We start from the raw sequence: 18,133 nt of genomic DNA on the forward strand, positions 1-18,133 counted from the left end.
TTTGGATTTCAGAATGAGAAGATAAAACTTGTTCTTGAATTGAATTGGTAATTTGAATATGATACAGATATATACGGAGGTTTCCATGCGGATAACCGTCTATACTTAGGTTAAAAGTATAATGATAATAATGTTACATAAACCATATATTATATCTAAACTAACATATATATAGCTGGGTTGAGTTATAATGCAAATGATTTAGAAATAAGAAGGGTAAGAAGCCACCAGAGAGTGACAAGTGTCCTAGGAGAAATTAAATGGAAAGGGTAATTTTGTCTACAAGAGGAAAGAGAATGTGCACATGCAAGTCACATGCTGTGTCCTAGGAGGAATTAAATGGAAAGGGTAATTTTGTCTACAAGAGGAAAGAGAATGTGCACATGCAAGTCACATGCTATCCCCCCCCCCCCAATTTTTAAACGTCCGTAACTTTTTTATACATCATTTGTTTTAAAAAAATTATACCATAAAATTGAGCATTTTTTTTATCTTTAATATGAGTACCATATTGTTAGTATTTTTCACAAAAAAAAATCAAAAACCCAGTTACATATTATACAATGGACATGATGTAAAACACAATGTAAAGTAGATCAAAAACACAATCAATGACAAACAGATAAAGACACAATTGACAACATACTAAAACACAATGACCATAATGTATAACACAATGACGATAACATATAACACAATAAATATCAGATTAAATAAAAACACAATTGATGACAACAGATAAAAGACACAATTAATGACAGCAGATAAAAGACACAATGTAGAGCAGTGAAACACAATAGAAAACAAACTAAAAACACAATACACAACAAACTAAAACATAATGAACAAGATAATAAAAAATTGAACAAATTATTAAAACACAATAGAAAACATATTAAACACAATGACCTGAACTAATAACACAATTTAAAGAAAACCCAGATATAACACCATCTTCATTGTGTCATATATTGTGTTATAGGTTCTTATAAAAATGCAATGGATAGAACCCAAATTAACATTGTGTTATAGGTTTTGATAATAACATAATGTATAGAAACTCTACAAAAACGTAATGACCAAAACCCAGTTAAAAGACACAATGAACTGAACCTTTAACACAATGCGAAAAAACTCAGTAAAAATGAAATTTTTTATTTTATTTTTATATGATAATATGGTACTCATATTAAAGATAAAAAAACGCTCGTTATTATGGTGAATTTTTTTTTTAAAAAAAATGTCGTATGAAAAGGCTACGGACGTTTTAAATCGATGGGGGAATTGACATGTGTCTTGCATGTGAAGAGAGAAAATTCATAAATATAGGATTTCCTTTTTACCCTTCTATTATCTTCTTTTCCCTACAACTAATCCCAACCCTCCAAATCTAAGATCAACGGACTAGAAACCTTCTTACCCCTCTTATTTATTTTATCTTTTTGTATTTGATCCTAACCCCTAACTTATAATCTTCTTCTCTAATATCCCAGTGAGCAAAAACTTGTGGTTGTGGAACACAAATATTAGAGTTTGCCAAGAGGCCATGTAATTCATGGAAAGTTACTGGTGGGTGACGAGTCAAAAGATATGATTTTAACCCGTGATATTCATCTCGTAATCCAGAGATATATGGTTAGCATAACAAGGTCTTTGTCCTTCGTGTGTTCCCCAGTATTGGCTAAAGTAGTTTGCATATTCCATGGCTCTAGTTAAATGAGTGATTAGGGTTTCATCAACTGAGCAATTGAGTTTTTAACGTATACTCACCAGAGGCCGTGTTTGGTGCATATGCACGTTCTAAGGAAAGCCAAAGATCTCTAGAAGTCATATCTTGAACACGTTGATATGTTGGATAGGATGATCGTCCGGATATGAGCATCATTTCCCCTCCCCTGTTAAATGAGACTCGGGAACATAATAACTTAATAGTTGAGGAAGAGTCACCTGCCTTGACTTGACTGGTGCAACAGTCTCTGTTCCCGAGTCTCATTTAACAGGAGGACGGGAAAGAAAAGAGATGTAAATATAAAAAAATCATGTTCCCGAGTTTTTTTAAGGTTAGGATGGGAGGGAAAAAGGGAAGGAAATTTGTCCATATATTCATCCTCTCAAATTGGAGAGATTATATTAATTACTAAATTGCCCTCATATCTAATTAAAATGTTTTATGTTTAAAGGGTATAATGATAAAATTGTTACTTTATTTTCTTTTCCTCCTAACTCGGGAACACATAAAATACTTGATTTCTTTTCTTTTCCATTACTTTACATTAAACTCGGTAACACGAAAAAAATCACATCTTTTCTTTCCTTTCTCTAGGTATACACACATTTTGTTGGGGGAGAGGGTGAAGGCAGCAATTGAAGCCATGGGGTGTAATCGGAATTGTTGTGGTTTGATCGGAAAATGGTGTCTGATCAGATTTTGTTGTTATGGCTGGAAAAATAATCATCTGATCAGAGGCTGTTGTATGCGGAAGTTATTGTAGTTGTTTGATCGGAATGTTGTCTGATCATCAGACTGTTGTTGATGGCAGGAGTCGGCTATGGAGGTGGATCGCTTGGTTTAACATGCGATGTCTATATACTGTAACAAATCCATCGTGCTGATTTCGATTGTGTGGAACAAAGTTTTGAGTGATTTTCTTTGTTAATAAAATTGAAGAGCAGATTTCGATTTTAATCCCTTTGTTGTTGTATGATTTACGGTTCTGTGGACTTGAGTCGTTACGTTTCAAGAAGGGTTGCGATGATTCATTGCACTAGTTCACCCCTATACATGGAAATCAATTTCATCAGTTTAGAGTACAAGTTTCTTAACAAATTTTGCACTCGTTCTTGATCTGTCTGAGAATTATCCGATTGAATATTCACGAGTACCAACGAATAACTAATCTGAAAGTGTTTGTACAATTTTCAGAGATATCCAAGTTATCATGAATTACAATTCCAACAATTTCTTCATCATCTCGAAACAAGGAGACTGTAATTCCTTTAGATTGTCGAATACTATGCCAACATCTAGTAAACAAAATCAATAATTCTTCAGAAATTAAAAAAAAAAAATTCAAAACATAGACTGCAATTAAGGAAACAAATTAACATCATACTTATTCTCATACAAACATCCGCCTCAATAAATACAAGCTACCACCACCAAATTTTTACCTTTTCATTTATAGATTTAAAATGTATACTACACAAAGAAGTTGACAGGTATATAAATTTTTGACTATATACTGTATCAGTACACTCCCATCCTAGAAACACAAAGCATCATCATTTTTTGCATATAATATCAGAATTATTATAGTTTTATCCACAAGCATAAATTAGGGTCATCTGGGTGATGCGTTGATGATTTCTTGACCGAGCTCGTTGATTTTGTTAAGTAAAAGCATCTGCTCTGTTTCAAGTTGAACGATGCATTCTTGTTCAACGTCGTGCAGGCTTTCCAACTCACTCAGAATCATAGATGCTTCTTCAAAGTTTTCTTCTTCAATCAGAGACCGGATTTTCATCATCGTTTGCTTCATCTGCCCAACTCAAAGGACCAATTCAATGTTTCATTCATATGTAAAAAACCATATTAAGTGACAAGCTTCATTTTTTAAGATTTTTTTATATTCCCATAGCAAGAAAGGCGGATAACAAAAAAAAAAAAATACAAAATGCAGGTTGTAACATGGCCAGATTTTTTAAGATTCATACTAGAAGATTTTTATGATAAGTTTTATAATAAAAAAGTATACAAGTTGTAACCTGGGTTTAACGTTTAGTTAAATGCCATTTTAGTCCTTGTGGTTTGGGCCATTTTGCCAGTTTATTATTTTTCGCATGCGGGTCCAAAAAGGTTTCACCGTTGTCATCTTAGTCCACTAGTTTAACTTCATCCATTTTTTATGTTAACGAGAAGGGCAATTCGGTCATTTTATATGGTCGAATTGCCCTTCTAGTTAACAAAATTACATATAAAATGATCGAATTGCCCTTCTCGTTAATAGAAAAAATGGATAAAGTTAACCCAGTGGACTAAAATGGCAACGGTGAAACCTTTTTGGACCCATAGGTGAAAAATGAAACATTTGGACTAAACTGGCAAAATGACCCAAACCACAGGGACTAAAATGACATTTAACTCCTTTCAAATATTTATGATAAGTTTCATATTTAAGATAGAAAAGCACACAAGTTGTAACCTGGGTATAACTTTCAAGATTCATGTTTAAAGATTTTCTAAGATAAAAAAGATTTTAAAAGTTTGCTATATAAAGATTTTGAGGCAGATAAAAGAAACAGAATACGAGTTGTAACCTGGGTAGAAATTTTTTGTCCTCTACTTGAAGGTGGCTCGGAATCAGAAACTTTCTTTTGTAGTTGTGGAATTTTTCTAGTAACTTGAACATGAATCTCACCCCTTTTGACTCCTTGAAGAGGTATCCACTTATCGGACATCTCATTTGGAGGCAATCTCTGATATTCAACAATGCAATCGCCAATACTTGATGTCGGCAAAAGGGCGTTATGGTCTTTTACATGGAGAGCTAAGAGGCTTCCATCATCTGGGAATTCGAAAGTTTGATGCCACTGGGGAGTCAGAGTTTTATACATCACCTGTTTAAGTCAAACACAGACTTAGAATCGAATGAAATGGCCAAAAGGAGAAAAGCAAGTGTTCCTCCTCACCTTGGTTCTTCTTTTCAAGTTTCCATATTGTACCCTGACGTAAGGATCGCTTGTTCCCCGAATATCGGCAGCAACAAGATCTCTTCCTTCAATAAGAACAAGCTCGATCAAACCTCCTTGTGAGGCCTAGAATAGATCAAAAACCCACAAAAGCATATGAAGTTTGAAAGTAGCAAAAGCCGAAAGTTTACAAGAAGTAATTGCATACCATGGGTCCTTGATTATAATCATTGATGGTTACCATTTCAATTTCAAGGCGGACTTCACCCTTGTTGACTTTCTCAAGTGGAACCCATACATCCCTCACCACCCCATCGATCAGACCTTCCAAATTTACCCTTGCACCCCCGATATTCTCATCTCCAAACATGTCTTCGTTATAGCATTTTATCTTTAGATATTCACCATCACTGATCTCTTCAAACTCAAACTTCTGATTCCATGCAGGGTGTGAATTTGCTGCACCTCTTGTTCTTTGGATTGTCTGAACAATCATTTCAATATTCAAGATTCTCTCTCTCTCTCTCAATATATATACCTATTGTGTTAAACTAGGTTTTGCCCCGCCCGCGTTGCGGGGCACTAAGCCAAATATTTCTCTTTCATATATGTCTGTGTTTCGATTACTTGTACATACTACTCATAACACGATCTCAAAAAACATTAGTCGAGAAAACCAATTAAAACAAAACACTATCAATACTTTTGCTAAAAAAACTATAACGATAGAAAGACTATAATTTTTAATTGGGGGCAAAATTGTAATTTTTCAGGACAAATGAGCATGTGCCAGGCGGTGCAACCGCCTGACACGAACAAAAATTACACCAAGTCAACAATTAAAACAAAACACTACCATAGTTTTGTAAAAAAAAAAAGACTAAAACGATAGCATGACTGTAATTTTACACTGGGGGCAAAATCGTAATTTGATAGGAAAAAAGACAAAAACAATGGCAAACCTGTAAATTTGAAACCGAGGGCAAAATCGTAATTAGGCTGGGAGAGAAAAAACAAAACTAATGGCAAAACTGCAAATTTAAACAGGGAATCATAATTTGGCTGGACCAACGGGGAAGTGTCAGGCAGCTGCCTGACACTATTCCCCTCCATGCCTTTTGTATGTATATAAAATGTGATACACAAGATGATAATGTAACCGCCTCTTTTTCTCTTTCCCACTACTTTTTATTATTTTTTATGCACTAGGTGTGTGTATGTATATAAACATAAACATCTACTTTAGTAAAGCATAAACATCTACCTTCCCATATTGTAGTTTAACGTAAGACTTTGCGCTTTTCTCCTTCTCTAAAAGGTCTTTCCCCTCAACAACGGTCACATAAATCTTCCTTCCGGTTCTTGGCTGGAAATTAGAGATGGACCCATGTAGTGACGATCCTCGCGAGCTAAGTTGCAGACCACTTAAGCTATGTAACCCATCAGAATATTGCCATTCTTTTAAAGTGAGTTTCACTTTCAGCTGCACGGGTAATACGATTATCCTTTGCATCAGATCATTATTACCATTTCTAAGATGTACAGGTGGCAAAATACACAGGTAAGGAGGGTTGTGTAACCGCTCAAAATGAGTAATTCTTTGGTACAGAGCAAAACAAGTCAGGTTAAGTTCAGCCGAGACACATTTTGTCCAAACTTAAAATTTTATTGATAGTTAATTAGTTTATCAAAATTGTATCATAAATATGCCTTATAAATACACATTGGGCGGATTTAGATCCATTTGACCGAATACCTTCTACGCAGACTACTTTGACTTTACCTGTTTAACCTTTTAGTTGTCACACATCCTGCGGATGCTAGAAGCGTACATTACTGGAAGAATTAATTATTTAAGGAATGTTGAAAATCCAGTCAAATGTAGTCTGTGAGAAAAGATCATACCTTTGCTGAGTTAATGCCCTCAAACGGGACAACCATTTCAACTTCTTGTCCACAAAACTCAGCATGCTTCGCTATCACGCTTGAATCTGGTCCAACGGCCCAAAAGACGGTTGAATCATCATCGCAGTATCTCAGCTGCAACCGTTGAAAAGGTTAACTTCTATAAGAGGTGCACTTAACTTAAAAACTCAACAGATCATCGTATATCAAAGTCAACATGCATCCTCTAATGTCAAAAAGAAGACTGCAACGGTTATAATGAATCTATGTAACCGAAACTGTTTCAACTGTTTATGAACACTACCAGGTTCAAATAATGGCAGGGCCGAGTTGGGCCAATCCACCAACACAATTTTATTGTTATTAAAACAATCGAACTAATAGTGTATTAAATGGTAAATACGATTACAGAAACTCGATTGCTAAATTAGTAATATATCTTCTTTCAAGTAAACTATATACTGTAAGCATTTAAATACATGTTAGGAAACTTTTGACCCGTTTCAGTTTTTATATAGAAATACAACTTGAATTGATCCGTTTCCATAAATCTGTGTAGAGATCAATGATCCATCTTGATTGTGAAAGTAGTTTGACTGCAAAACAGAGCATAACACACGTACCTTAATCTCACAGGTAGCAAGGTAATCATAATTGAGACTATCTGAACAGCATTCATAAAGATTGAACTTAAGAACTCCAGCATCATCATGCAGAACCATATTAAATGTTGAATCCCATGTTGGGTTGGGTCCCGCTACTTCAAGTGTTCTTCTAGTCAAATCTTCGAGTTCCACTTCAACAAATGTATGAAAGTCTTTACCCATGGTGTCATTATGATTATCTACTACTACTACACTCCCATCATCATTTATCCTAGACCTTCGTTTAAAACTATTACGCGAAAGTGATCCAGCTGTCACAACCGTGACATGGATTACACCCCCAACCGCCTTTTTCCTTAGGTCCACTGCTGGCAAATAAAGACAACGCCGTCGAGGTTCAACCATTGTTTTATTCAAGGAATCATTACATAATTTAACCTGGGATTAAAAACATTATTAATTAAAGAGTGTTATTACCAATTCAACGGTCTTATTATGTACTTATGTGACTACAGATGGCAAACTGGGAAGCTTTCGAAAACGGGACAAAACAGGTTAAAAGCAAAATAAGTAATTGTTTGTACGGGATGGGTCGAACACAAAAGACCACTTGTCAAACATGAATTTCCATATATAATTACTATCACAAACAAATATTACAATTTTTCAATAATAAACTAATTATTAGATTTAGTAGGTTTTGTGATTTAAGAATACATTTTGGTCCGCTTTCGACTGATTCGACCCAAGCTGATATATTCTTTTAGTGACCCGTTAAAGAGTTTAATGTATATACTATCATCATATAATAAATAAAGTTTGTAAAGTAAGAACTAAGAAGCTTACCAGCCATGAAGAAACACCAGGGACTTCTGTTGCAGGTAAAGATTGGCTGCCACCACTTCCGAATGCGACACCTATTCTGACCTCCGGAGTTGACACAAACGAGTACAGAATTGCTTTTCCGTCTAGAATTGGCGATAACAGAAGCTGCAGAGTCAAGAAAGGAAATTAGTACACGTATGTATATATGTAAGCTAAAAAGACGAAATTAATTGTACATACATCACCCTTGACGTGGACGTTATTTACAACTATTCGAGTTGATCCCATAGCCAACTTTGCAAGCAACATAATACTTATGTTACTTGTGTCCCAGTCACAACCCATACGGATGAATCTCTGTAAGCACAATCAGCAAGTATATATCAACTTAAATTTAGAAACATTAAGCCCAATGGATTTTCTTAACATTCAAGAAAGAGTTTAAGTGGTTAACAGATAAGACCTGATCGCCTGCGGTTAACCATTGAGCGCCATGCATTCCCAATATAGGAGGGCATGAACCTAACGAGAACTCTAGCAGCTCAATCTTTTCCTACAAGAAAAAAACGACGCTTTTTAAAACATTAAATTCCTGTAAATACCATTCAAAAGGATGAAATAACTTACAATTAGCTTTGGCTTCCGATGCTTTAGACGTTTCTGCATGAGGAAAATAGATTTGCATTAGTAAATATGAGCATATGTACTACTAATAACTGGAGATGGCTTTCTTGAAATCAAAAGATTTAGGATCCTGTAAGCATTTGCATACACATTAGGCAACTTTTGACGTGTTTAACACATTCGACCTGTTTCATTTTAAGCTAAATTTCTATATTTTACTCATTACCAATGAAATACAACCTAAACTGACCAGCTATATACACACACACACACACATATATATATAGCTATAAGAAAGGGATAGTCACCTCAACAATGGATGAAAACTTCAATGAAAGCTTTGGGCTAATGAAATTGGGCCAAACTTCAATTAAGAGCTTGTTGAGCCACTCACAGTGCTCCAATGGTGTTGTATGCTGGTGAAGTAAAATGCATCATTGAACTTGTATTATGTCAATGAAACCATAATTAAAAATTTATAAAAAAAGAGCGTACGGATGTTTGTAAAATTAGTTGTTTCCACTTTTTGTTCAAGTCTTGCACAACAATTCGCTGACGATGACTTCCATACTGCGGAGCAAAACATCAGTATCATAAAATTTTAATATGTATAATATAAATCATTTTTAATTGTCAATAATAACTCATCATTTATCAGGACTTTTGGCACAACATGCATCATGTACATAAAGAAAGATAATGTTTACAAGACAAGGGCACAGACAACTATTTATCTGATTTAAAGCTTGTGGCATAAGCAAATCAACCCTCGTTAAAAAAACATATCATCGTCTTGACGCGTATGAAACTTGGTTCTAAGGCCACTCGGGGCGCTACGTTGTAGCACGGTGACCACGCGTTGTTTAACGTGGAACACCGCCGACACCCTTGCCCATCACGTGTGAACCTCATCACTCGTTGTAGCCATAACGCGTTGAGGAGGGAAATTGTTACCGTTGAGGGAAATTGCTGGGCGTGATTGGGTGTGGTGAGTGATGGGCACCCCCACTAAAATCCATCACTAGTGATGGAACCAAGTTCGATGATGTGGCGGAACATGATTGAGTGTGGTGACTGATGGAAAGTGGAGTATCCCAACCCCCTAAAAAGCCCGCCTCGTGCTCAGGCATGTGGTGCGGTCGTACATGAGGCGCAAGTAAGATTTGCTTGAGGCGTGCACCTCACACTTTTTAAAACCAAGATATGAAAACGTTTTGATCAACTTGGTATATAAGAAACTGATAATTAAATTTTAAGTTTTAAACAAGTATACAATAAACAGCTTTGTGATTCTTGAATTTTTTAATATGTCACTTCCCTTGCTTTTCAGTCAAGCCAAAAACAAAAGAAAAAAAAAAGCTGTTATCAGATTATATATGTATTAAACAACTGAACCATGTGAAACCCACTTTAATGCACATGGGAATTAGTTAATACAACAAAGATCTACACAACAAACATGTCTAAAGCAAGCTCACTTGGAAAAAGACAAATTTAGAGTGCAGTTCAATTCACCATCCTGCAAGTTGTGACTCAATAACCTAAGACTTAAACCATAGTTGTTAAAAGCCATCGCCTCTTGCGCCTAGGCCCATTTTTCAGGCAAGGCGAGGGAGTTGCGCTTTAAGTCGAGGAAATTGCGCTTTAATTCTCTAGGTGATGGTTCAGGCGCACATTTCGGCGAGATTCCTAGATTCCAGAGAGTTTCCGGCCAAATTCTCTAAATTCCGACAAGATTCTAGCCAGCTTTCTACTTTTATATAAGGAAAACTACTTTTCAACATTAATACACGAATATTTTTAGAACTTTTGGTTCTAAATAGATGATATATAGTTTTATATAATAGATTTTGTTTATTTTATTTAAAGAATAGTATTCTTTTTCTAATACATAATATAGTTTGAACTTTTTTTCATTATGCGCTTAATTTTTCTCAGGCCCTCGCTTTTTTTGCGCTTTACGCCTAGGCCCCAAACGAGGCCTATGCGCCTTAAGTGCGCTTAACGCCTTTAATAACTATGACTTAAACAACATTTATGCACACAACTTAACATCAATTTAAGTTTTTCAATATATTTTTGACAAAAATTTCCTATTAAAAAACCCAAAACCGAAATCCAGTTTTAACTGATCTTTTTTTTTTGTGTGTGTGTTAACCATTTGATCCCACTGATACCCTGCTAACCAACAACGATCAAGTAAAAATCTCAATTTGTGCTAAACAGGTGGCATCAAGCAGATATGATAGGAAATTTGGTGGAAGCAATATTCGAACTTAATAAGTTAGGCTGGTGGTGTGGTTTAAAGCTCTATGGGCTTTATTATGCCAAGTCAGCACACCCAGGCGCCACCTCATATGGAGAGGCGACACGTAATCGAGGGCGTTATTGTTAACTTGTACCGTGTGAATAAAGCCAGCCCTCATTTTTACTATACATAAAAAAATAAAAAAAAAATCTGATTGGCTGGGTGACTCTCTCTCCTCTTTCACGCTACCCCCCACCCACACCCCATTGGCGAAGTCATGCCATGGCGCCCCTTTGGCTACGGCGGGATGGGGGAGGGGCGCCAAAATAGCTGAGTGGGCCGGGGCTGTGTACCACACTCCTGTCTTAAGTGTTTACCAAATTGTACTAGAAAAAAGTATACAAACAAGGAAAATTATATAAATAATAAAGTGAAATAGTTAAGAAAGAAAACCTGAATAGTAGCCCAGACAGCAACAGCAAGAGGAACCCAATTGGAAAGATTGAAAACCCATTTCTCAATACTCCATAAAACAAATAACAGAGGAATCACCAACGGATAAAGTGGTTTCTCCACCAGCATCTGATTCAAGAACTCTGTTATCTCACGCATATCAATACTGGGTTTCTTCATCTTCCTCATGTATGAATCTTAGAGCTCTGTTTGTTTGTTTGGATCAAAGATTCAAAACCCATAAACTAATTAAGAAACAAACAAAGGGTTACTGAAGGATCATGGGAGACAAAAAGAAGTTGACTTTTTGGTCAAAATAAGCAACTGTTACAAACTGGTGTTCTTAAATGTGGAATTCTTGAGCTGCTTTTGTAATAATGGAAATTTGTTAGAAAGACGAGAGTGGAAAGAATAAGATATTTTTTTTGATGATGGCCTCTGGACTTTTAGTTGTGAAAGTGGTCATGTGATTGTAATGATCACTTTCATAAATAATAAGATATTTTTAATTATGAGGTAATAATAAGGTATTTTTATTATGAGGTTGATGGACTCTTTCATGTTCAAATTTTGTTCTTATTTGGATTCTTAGTATTACAGATTTATGTTTGATTTTATTTTCAAAGAACGTGCTTTATTTTCGATTTTAATCATGAAAATCTATGATAATTACGTGTTTGAGAATTTTTATATATATATGAAAGTGAAAGCGTGGAGTGACGTCGGTTGAAATGTTGAATTGCATAAATTATTATCAACTGATAAGTCATAGTTTGAATTATTAAAATTGTACAACTATGATTATTACTACTATAGTACTATTACTGGTGTACAAACAGGTTCAAACCTTAAAAGCGTTAATTCTGTCAACGAAAAGTCTATACAAGGTTGAGTTTCAAACCAGTTCGGGTTTTGTTGATACGTTGACTATGTTTTACTACTTACGTTCAATTTAAACCGATTTTAAATAAGATGATAACAAACCGGTTAGAAACCTACAAGTTGTAGTGATTTCAAAATAGTTTTCACATATACCATTTGGATTTTAGGTTCCAGTTTAAAACCCAGATTTTTAAAGCATCTCTAACTACTACTACTATTATTATTTTGGAATAATTATAATCTAATCTTGACTCGTACCCTTTTTTTACTTTTATATTCATGTTTAGTCATGTTTCTTAAAATAACATAAATTCTCGTAAAAATCAGTCAACGAGGTTTTCCAAGTGGGAAAAAAACAAAGTAATGTTAATTTTCGAGAAAAACGTGTAAAAATAACAAAGGGTACTGGGGTGGTCCGTGATGGTCACTCCATCACTCATTAAAAAATAACGCACACCGTCGCCGCCTAATGTATCACGCGAATTTGTAACGCGTTCTTTATATCATGCGTTGAAAAGATTGTTTGACGAAAAGTGCAATTCAGATTGTTTTGTCATTTATGCAATTGAATTAATAGCAAGTTTGATGAAAAGTGCAAATTAGCCCCTCAACTTTTGTTAGCTATTTTTAAATAGCTTTCCTTTAATTGCAATTCAGGTCCCTCATCTTTATATAAATTTTAATTGCCCATCTCGACGAACCGTTTAAGTCAGTTGTAATTCAACAAAAGCGCGAGATTTGCAAAAAGTGGGGTTGGGAGATGCCACCCGTTTAAGTCGGTTGCAATATCCGTGGATTGTAGTCTAAAATATTTCTAGTATGTTAAATTGAATTAGTGTGTTTTAATTTTAATGAAATTTATAATTTAGTGTTTTATTGTTAATTTCTAATTTAAAATAAAAAATTAAAAAAAATTGTGAGTGATGAAATTCTATCACTAGTGATGACCACCGCCACTACAAAATGCTTGTGAGTGATAGAATAGTGGCTGATGACATGGCAGGAGTTAATTGGATATTGTGAGTGATAGAATTCTATCACTAGTGACCACCCCCACTCCCCTTAGCAACATATGCATAGGTTTGCTAGATTCGAGGAAGTTAAAGATACAATATATATTTATCAGTATTATTTTAACTACTAATGGGTGGTGGTCCATTGATAAGGCTGTTTGATATGGGGATCGGCTTTGGACCGTCCCCCACTAGCGTCGCTCCTCCAGCCATTTCGCCCCCTGCCGGCCTCCTCCCCGTCCCCCTGCGGCCGTTTGATCCGTTCCTCCCTCTCTCTCACACACTTATACATACAACTTATCTATATCTATATTATTATAAAAAGGAGAAGTGATGGACATGATAGTAATTTTACCATATGTATAGATTTTATAGCATTATGTACAACACAATACAAGCCATTATATTAGGAAATAGCACATAATTTTAAGACGCCATGGTGGCAATTTAGGGATTTCGCCCCTGCTTTTAACTCATTGTCGTTCTTGAACATCAAACGCCATGGTTCAATGCGACCTTTCGGTACTCGTCAGTTCCCATCTCCTCTATAACCTAATGTTCGATTCTTAAAGCTTCCATCAATGGCGATGAATCTCATCTCCCCTGTGGCTTGTTTTTCGTTTCTTACCTTAATCAACCAGATCTTGTGAGATGGATAGATTGTTCAAAAATCTAGGGTTCAATGTCAGAACTGCAAGGTGAAAACGAAGATTGCAGTTGATTTGAGATCCTCCCACGAAGATTCAGAAATAGGTAACCCCTAACCCTGGGTGCTTCGATTTGTTTTTTTGTTTTTCTATTAATTTGATTTTGATTGTTTGGAGTGTTTATTGGATTTTGTAGATTTGATTACAAGACCCTAAAATCGTTCAAGGTATGTGAATTCTGATTCTTTTGTGTCTCTTGTGTTTCCTATTTTTCATATGATTATATGTCTAGGGTTTGTTATTTGTAAATTTGTTCCCCTGGTATAACGACAGGAGGGTCACATTCAAAGGCATTTTTGGAGTCTATATGGAGACTCTTATGAATGCTATGTCAACGCAGAGTATTTAAAGCATCAAGACGAACAAGTTAAGCTCCATAAAAATGAAGGTATTTTTTTCTTTACATGACTATATGTTTGATAATAAGTGCTCAAATTTACACAATTATGGTATTTTTTTTATTTATATTATGGTAGTAACTGTTTTTTTTTTCATTTGCTTTGAGGACATCATTCATTTGTTTATTATTCATGTTGATGGATTATTAGAACCCACCCTTCTTGATTACTTTGTTAAAAGAGAAAATATTTTTTAGTATTCTTGAGTGAAATTGGGGGTTTTGTGAATTTCTAACCCAACATTTAAAGATTTTCAAAACCCAACCTAACCTGATGTATGACAATTAGTGGGAATTCATAATCATGAAATCTTAGTCAATACTAAGTGTTTGAGCAGATGAACATCTGGCTCACAACGAATGGTTATGGTACTTATGTAGGACAGAGGATGCCTGTTGACATGTTATATAGTCTATATCTACTCACAACCACCGACCAAGAGCCTACACCACTGGCTTGGCTTGGTAATCTAATCACTAGACACTGGCCTCATCCTTAGGATGCTTCCTAGGATTCTATCACTAACTTGTAGGCCATAAACGAACCGAATGTTCAGTGAACAGTTCATCGGAAGGTTCGTTTATATTATAAACAAACAAACAAACATAAACAACCCCTAAGATATCTGCTAGACGGACTCGAAAAGCTTACAAGTTACAACCACGCCACCTCCTAAGGTTTTTTTGGCTTCGTTTCGAATCGGTTTCAATATTTTCAGTTTTTTTTTTGTTTCGTGTCGGTTTTTTGTTTTCGTTTGGTCAGTTTATTCAGTTGAGTTTTATTACTAATACCTGAAAGACAACAAAAGCATCCAGCAGCTTAAATCTTCAATGCAAGAACAGTATTGAAGTTCATGATTCGGATTCGGAACATCAACTGCAGTAGCTTTATTCATTTTGAACTGGGATCATTTATCGCAACGGTTTTTAAGCCGACACGAGTTTCTGCACGGGAGGAGTTTCAATCCGCAGTCAACTTCACCACCCAATAGGTATGGTTAATTATTGTTTATCAGTTATTACTCAGTTTTGTTTGATTTTGTTATTTGGTGTTAAATCTTTATGCTTGAAAAGTTTTAAGGTTACGTAGGCACCACATTCCATATGTTATTGGTGTGCTTTGTTATATGTGTTGTCTTTATTTATGTCACATTTAAGGACCAGAATCGTAGTGCGAGTCTTTTCATTAGGAAGAACTGCAATGAATCAACTAAAGAGATTTTTGTTGATATTAAGCAGGTTGCAGTTATGATTGCAACTTTTGTTTTTTGTTTTCATAAAATATGATATACTGTGTATTTAACTGAGTGTCAACAAATGGGGAACTTTTGAAAGTCTGGGTACTAATACTTAGGATGGAAATAGATATACATGCTCATACTTGCATATCTAGATGGAAAAATTGATGGCATATGGTAAATTAACAGTGATTGGAATTTCATGTTCGTTGATGAAGAAAAAATTATATGGACTCAAGATTAATTATAAAATTATATGGACTCAAGATTAATTATAATTACACTCACCTCATGAAGTAGTTTCATTCAGTGGCGGATCTTGCCTGTTGAACATCCCAGGGCCGAAAGACACGAGCACTAAAAAATGGCCCGGGCCGAACATAGTATATATAAAAATTTTGATCGAAATACGGAAACTTAGCGCTACGGCCGAAAAGCTTGCCAGGGCCGTGGCCCTGGCACGGGCCTTCTAAGAACCGCCCCTGGTTTCATTGAAAAGGTTCATTTATGTTTGTACGATGCTTTGTAAGTTTGTAACTTAATGGAAACGTTTCAGATATAATCAGAATCCCGGTGCGATCCATTGCCTGGAACTCTGCACGTATATAATCATCTCTCACCTATATATTATATATTTCTTTTTCATGCAGGAGGGGAATCCTTTGCTCAAACATATAAGAAATGTGAGATGGGCTTTTTCAGATATTGTCTGTGGCTACATGTTGGGGAAAAATTCATGCGCTCTTTATCTTAGGTTTGTACTATAACAAGCAATCAACTCAATTCACTAGCCGTCAACAACACATTCAGTTACTCATATATAACTATATGTACCTTTTTACTTTATTTTTTAAAAATATTTTAACTTATCTTTTCTTTACTCTCATTAATCATTGTGATGTTTTAACTGCAGCCTTAGGTATCATCTGCATCACCCAGATTACTTATATTACCAAATAAGGGAATTGGGAAAGAACTTCAACCTTCTTGTTGTTTTATGCCATGTTGATGTTGTAAGAATATTAACATCTTAATCGTTATTTGTGATTTTGAATATTCTCATTCAGAGTGGATAAAGTGATTTAATAGATATAGATCGATGAATCTTTTTGTTGAACTTTTTAAGTACAAGGAGTGAAGTTATATTGGCATTTTATCTATTTTTACTCATGAGTTTTGTTTTTTTATGTTCCAGGAAGATGTGAAACCATTGTTGGAAGTCACAAGAACAGCTCTACTTCATGACTGCGCACTTTTGTGTGGTTGGAGGTATGATGTAAATGTATAAATCTAAATTATATACAGCATCTGCTTCTTGTTTTTATGATCATATATATTTGTTAGATTGTGTTTTAAGGCATAATTTGTACAATTACAGTTAATTGCAGTATTACAAACATATTTTTTTTATTAATCGTAATATACATTAAAAATACACTTGTGAGTGACTTTTGACCCATTTGACTTATTTTCTCTTTGGCCAAACCTTATAATTTACGAATCTGATGAAATTGCCAACTAAAATCATTGTTAAAGAATCCTATTTTATTTAGATTTATATATGTAAAGTCCTATAAACTAAATTTGGTAATTTTGAATAGTTAAGTTGAATGATTATATAGTCTTAGGCCCCCTAAAAAGACAATTTTCGTGACATTTTTTTATTAATTGTAATATGCATTAAACTAAATTTGGTAATTTTGAATAGCATCCTATCATGTAACCGTGCCCTGTATCTATTAAAAAGCTTATCATTTAAGGTTTTGAGTTTTTTCCAGGCCTCGTATTGTCGACCCCGCTGCAACGTGCGGGTTTCCCACTAGTATATATATATATATATATACATATTAGGATTATCACCCATTTCCTTACCTCCATCCTCACGCCCATCCTACGTGGCGCTTATGTGACGGATCATTCTCCAAGGGAGGACCATCACCATACCGTGTAGCCTAAAGACAAAGCCTTTATTTAAAAACACCTATGTCCCACAGACGAAAGGGATTAAAGAAATTAGCCGTTAAAAATATCATTTTAACTATAATTCATTATATCTGTTTAAAAAATCATTCATCTATTGATGCATACTGTTACAACATCATGAAATTAAGGAAAAATTTGGGGTTGGCTAAATACACCCCATTTTTACTTTTTATACCTCTCTTTTATAAAATATCATTTTTATAATTTTTTAAATTTCACCTTTACTTTTTATATATTATCTGTTGTTGTATAGTGTTTTAATTATTTAAAGTTAAATAATATGAATTTGAAACAATACCCGTTCAAAATAGTTTTCATATTTTCTTGTCTTAGGATGGTTGTAGCTAAAAGAGGCCATACAGATGGTTGCAAATTTAGAAACGTGTTCATAATTTACGAATTTTCAACTTCAACACCCACTAATTGAAGTTCATCGATTAAAAATTTGTATCTGTTGTATTGATCTGTCAACGATTCTATGTTTGCCCACACAAACCTTTTCTTCAGCATTTCTTGTTTTTTTTTCCCACGAACTTTTCATCAAGGTACCAATATAAAAATGTA

At 34.8% G+C, this 18,133-nt stretch overlaps 1 protein-coding gene and 2 long non-coding RNA genes across 4 annotated transcripts; 2 read left to right on the plus strand and 1 right to left on the minus strand.

Annotated features, from left to right (window-relative positions):
- The first annotated feature begins 1,480 nt into the window (after window positions 1-1,480).
- On the plus strand, window positions 1,481-2,686 carry LOC118481225. The gene is made up of 2 exons (XR_004864954.1): window positions 1,481-1,649; window positions 2,324-2,686. It is a non-coding gene; the product is annotated as an uncharacterized LOC118481225 (long non-coding RNA).
- A 402-nt stretch (window positions 2,687-3,088) lies between these two features.
- Window positions 3,089-11,804, minus strand: LOC110873005. The gene is made up of 14 exons (XM_022121903.2): window positions 11,350-11,804; window positions 9,144-9,218; window positions 8,957-9,064; window positions 8,652-8,684; window positions 8,488-8,577; window positions 8,265-8,381; window positions 8,046-8,189; window positions 7,218-7,637; window positions 6,595-6,729; window positions 5,954-6,172; window positions 4,898-5,173; window positions 4,690-4,815; window positions 4,318-4,617; window positions 3,089-3,539 (listed from the first exon to the last, which is right to left on the minus strand). Exons 1-14 carry the CDS (start codon window positions 11,536-11,538, stop codon window positions 3,342-3,344), a joined length of 2,430 nt encoding a protein of 809 aa, XP_021977595.1. The 5' UTR covers window positions 11,539-11,804; the 3' UTR covers window positions 3,089-3,341.
- A 1,775-nt stretch (window positions 11,805-13,579) lies between these two features.
- Window positions 13,580-17,006, plus strand: LOC110873004. Of its 2 annotated transcripts, XR_002554855.2 has the most exons (7): window positions 13,681-13,997; window positions 14,088-14,118; window positions 14,225-14,339; window positions 15,158-15,340; window positions 16,237-16,340; window positions 16,500-16,599; window positions 16,782-17,006. It is a non-coding gene; the product is annotated as an uncharacterized LOC110873004 (long non-coding RNA). The 2 variants fall into 2 exon arrangements; XR_004864955.1 differs by having other exon boundaries at window positions 13,580-13,997; window positions 14,225-15,340.
- The last annotated feature ends 1,127 nt before the right edge of the window (window positions 17,007-18,133 follow it).

Source organism: Helianthus annuus, chromosome 8 (genome assembly GCF_002127325.2).
Source record: "Helianthus annuus cultivar XRQ/B chromosome 8, HanXRQr2.0-SUNRISE, whole genome shotgun sequence".
Classification (NCBI taxonomy): Eukaryota; Viridiplantae; Streptophyta; class Magnoliopsida; order Asterales; family Asteraceae; genus Helianthus; species Helianthus annuus.

Bases quoted from the DNA above. Each gene is read 5' to 3' on its own strand.
- LOC110873005 (XM_022121903.2), bottom strand. From the start codon at position 11,538: ATGAGGAAGATGAAGAAACCCAGTATTGATATGCGTGAGATAACAGAG. The intron at 8,190-8,264 runs GTATGTACAATT...TTGACTCTGCAG, and splicing joins ACGTCCACGTCAAGGGTGAT to CTTCTGTTATCGCCAATTCT. The intron at 3,540-4,317 runs GTTACAACTCGT...TGAGTTGGGCAG, and splicing joins GACAAAAAATTTCTACCCAG to ATGAAGCAAACGATGATGAA.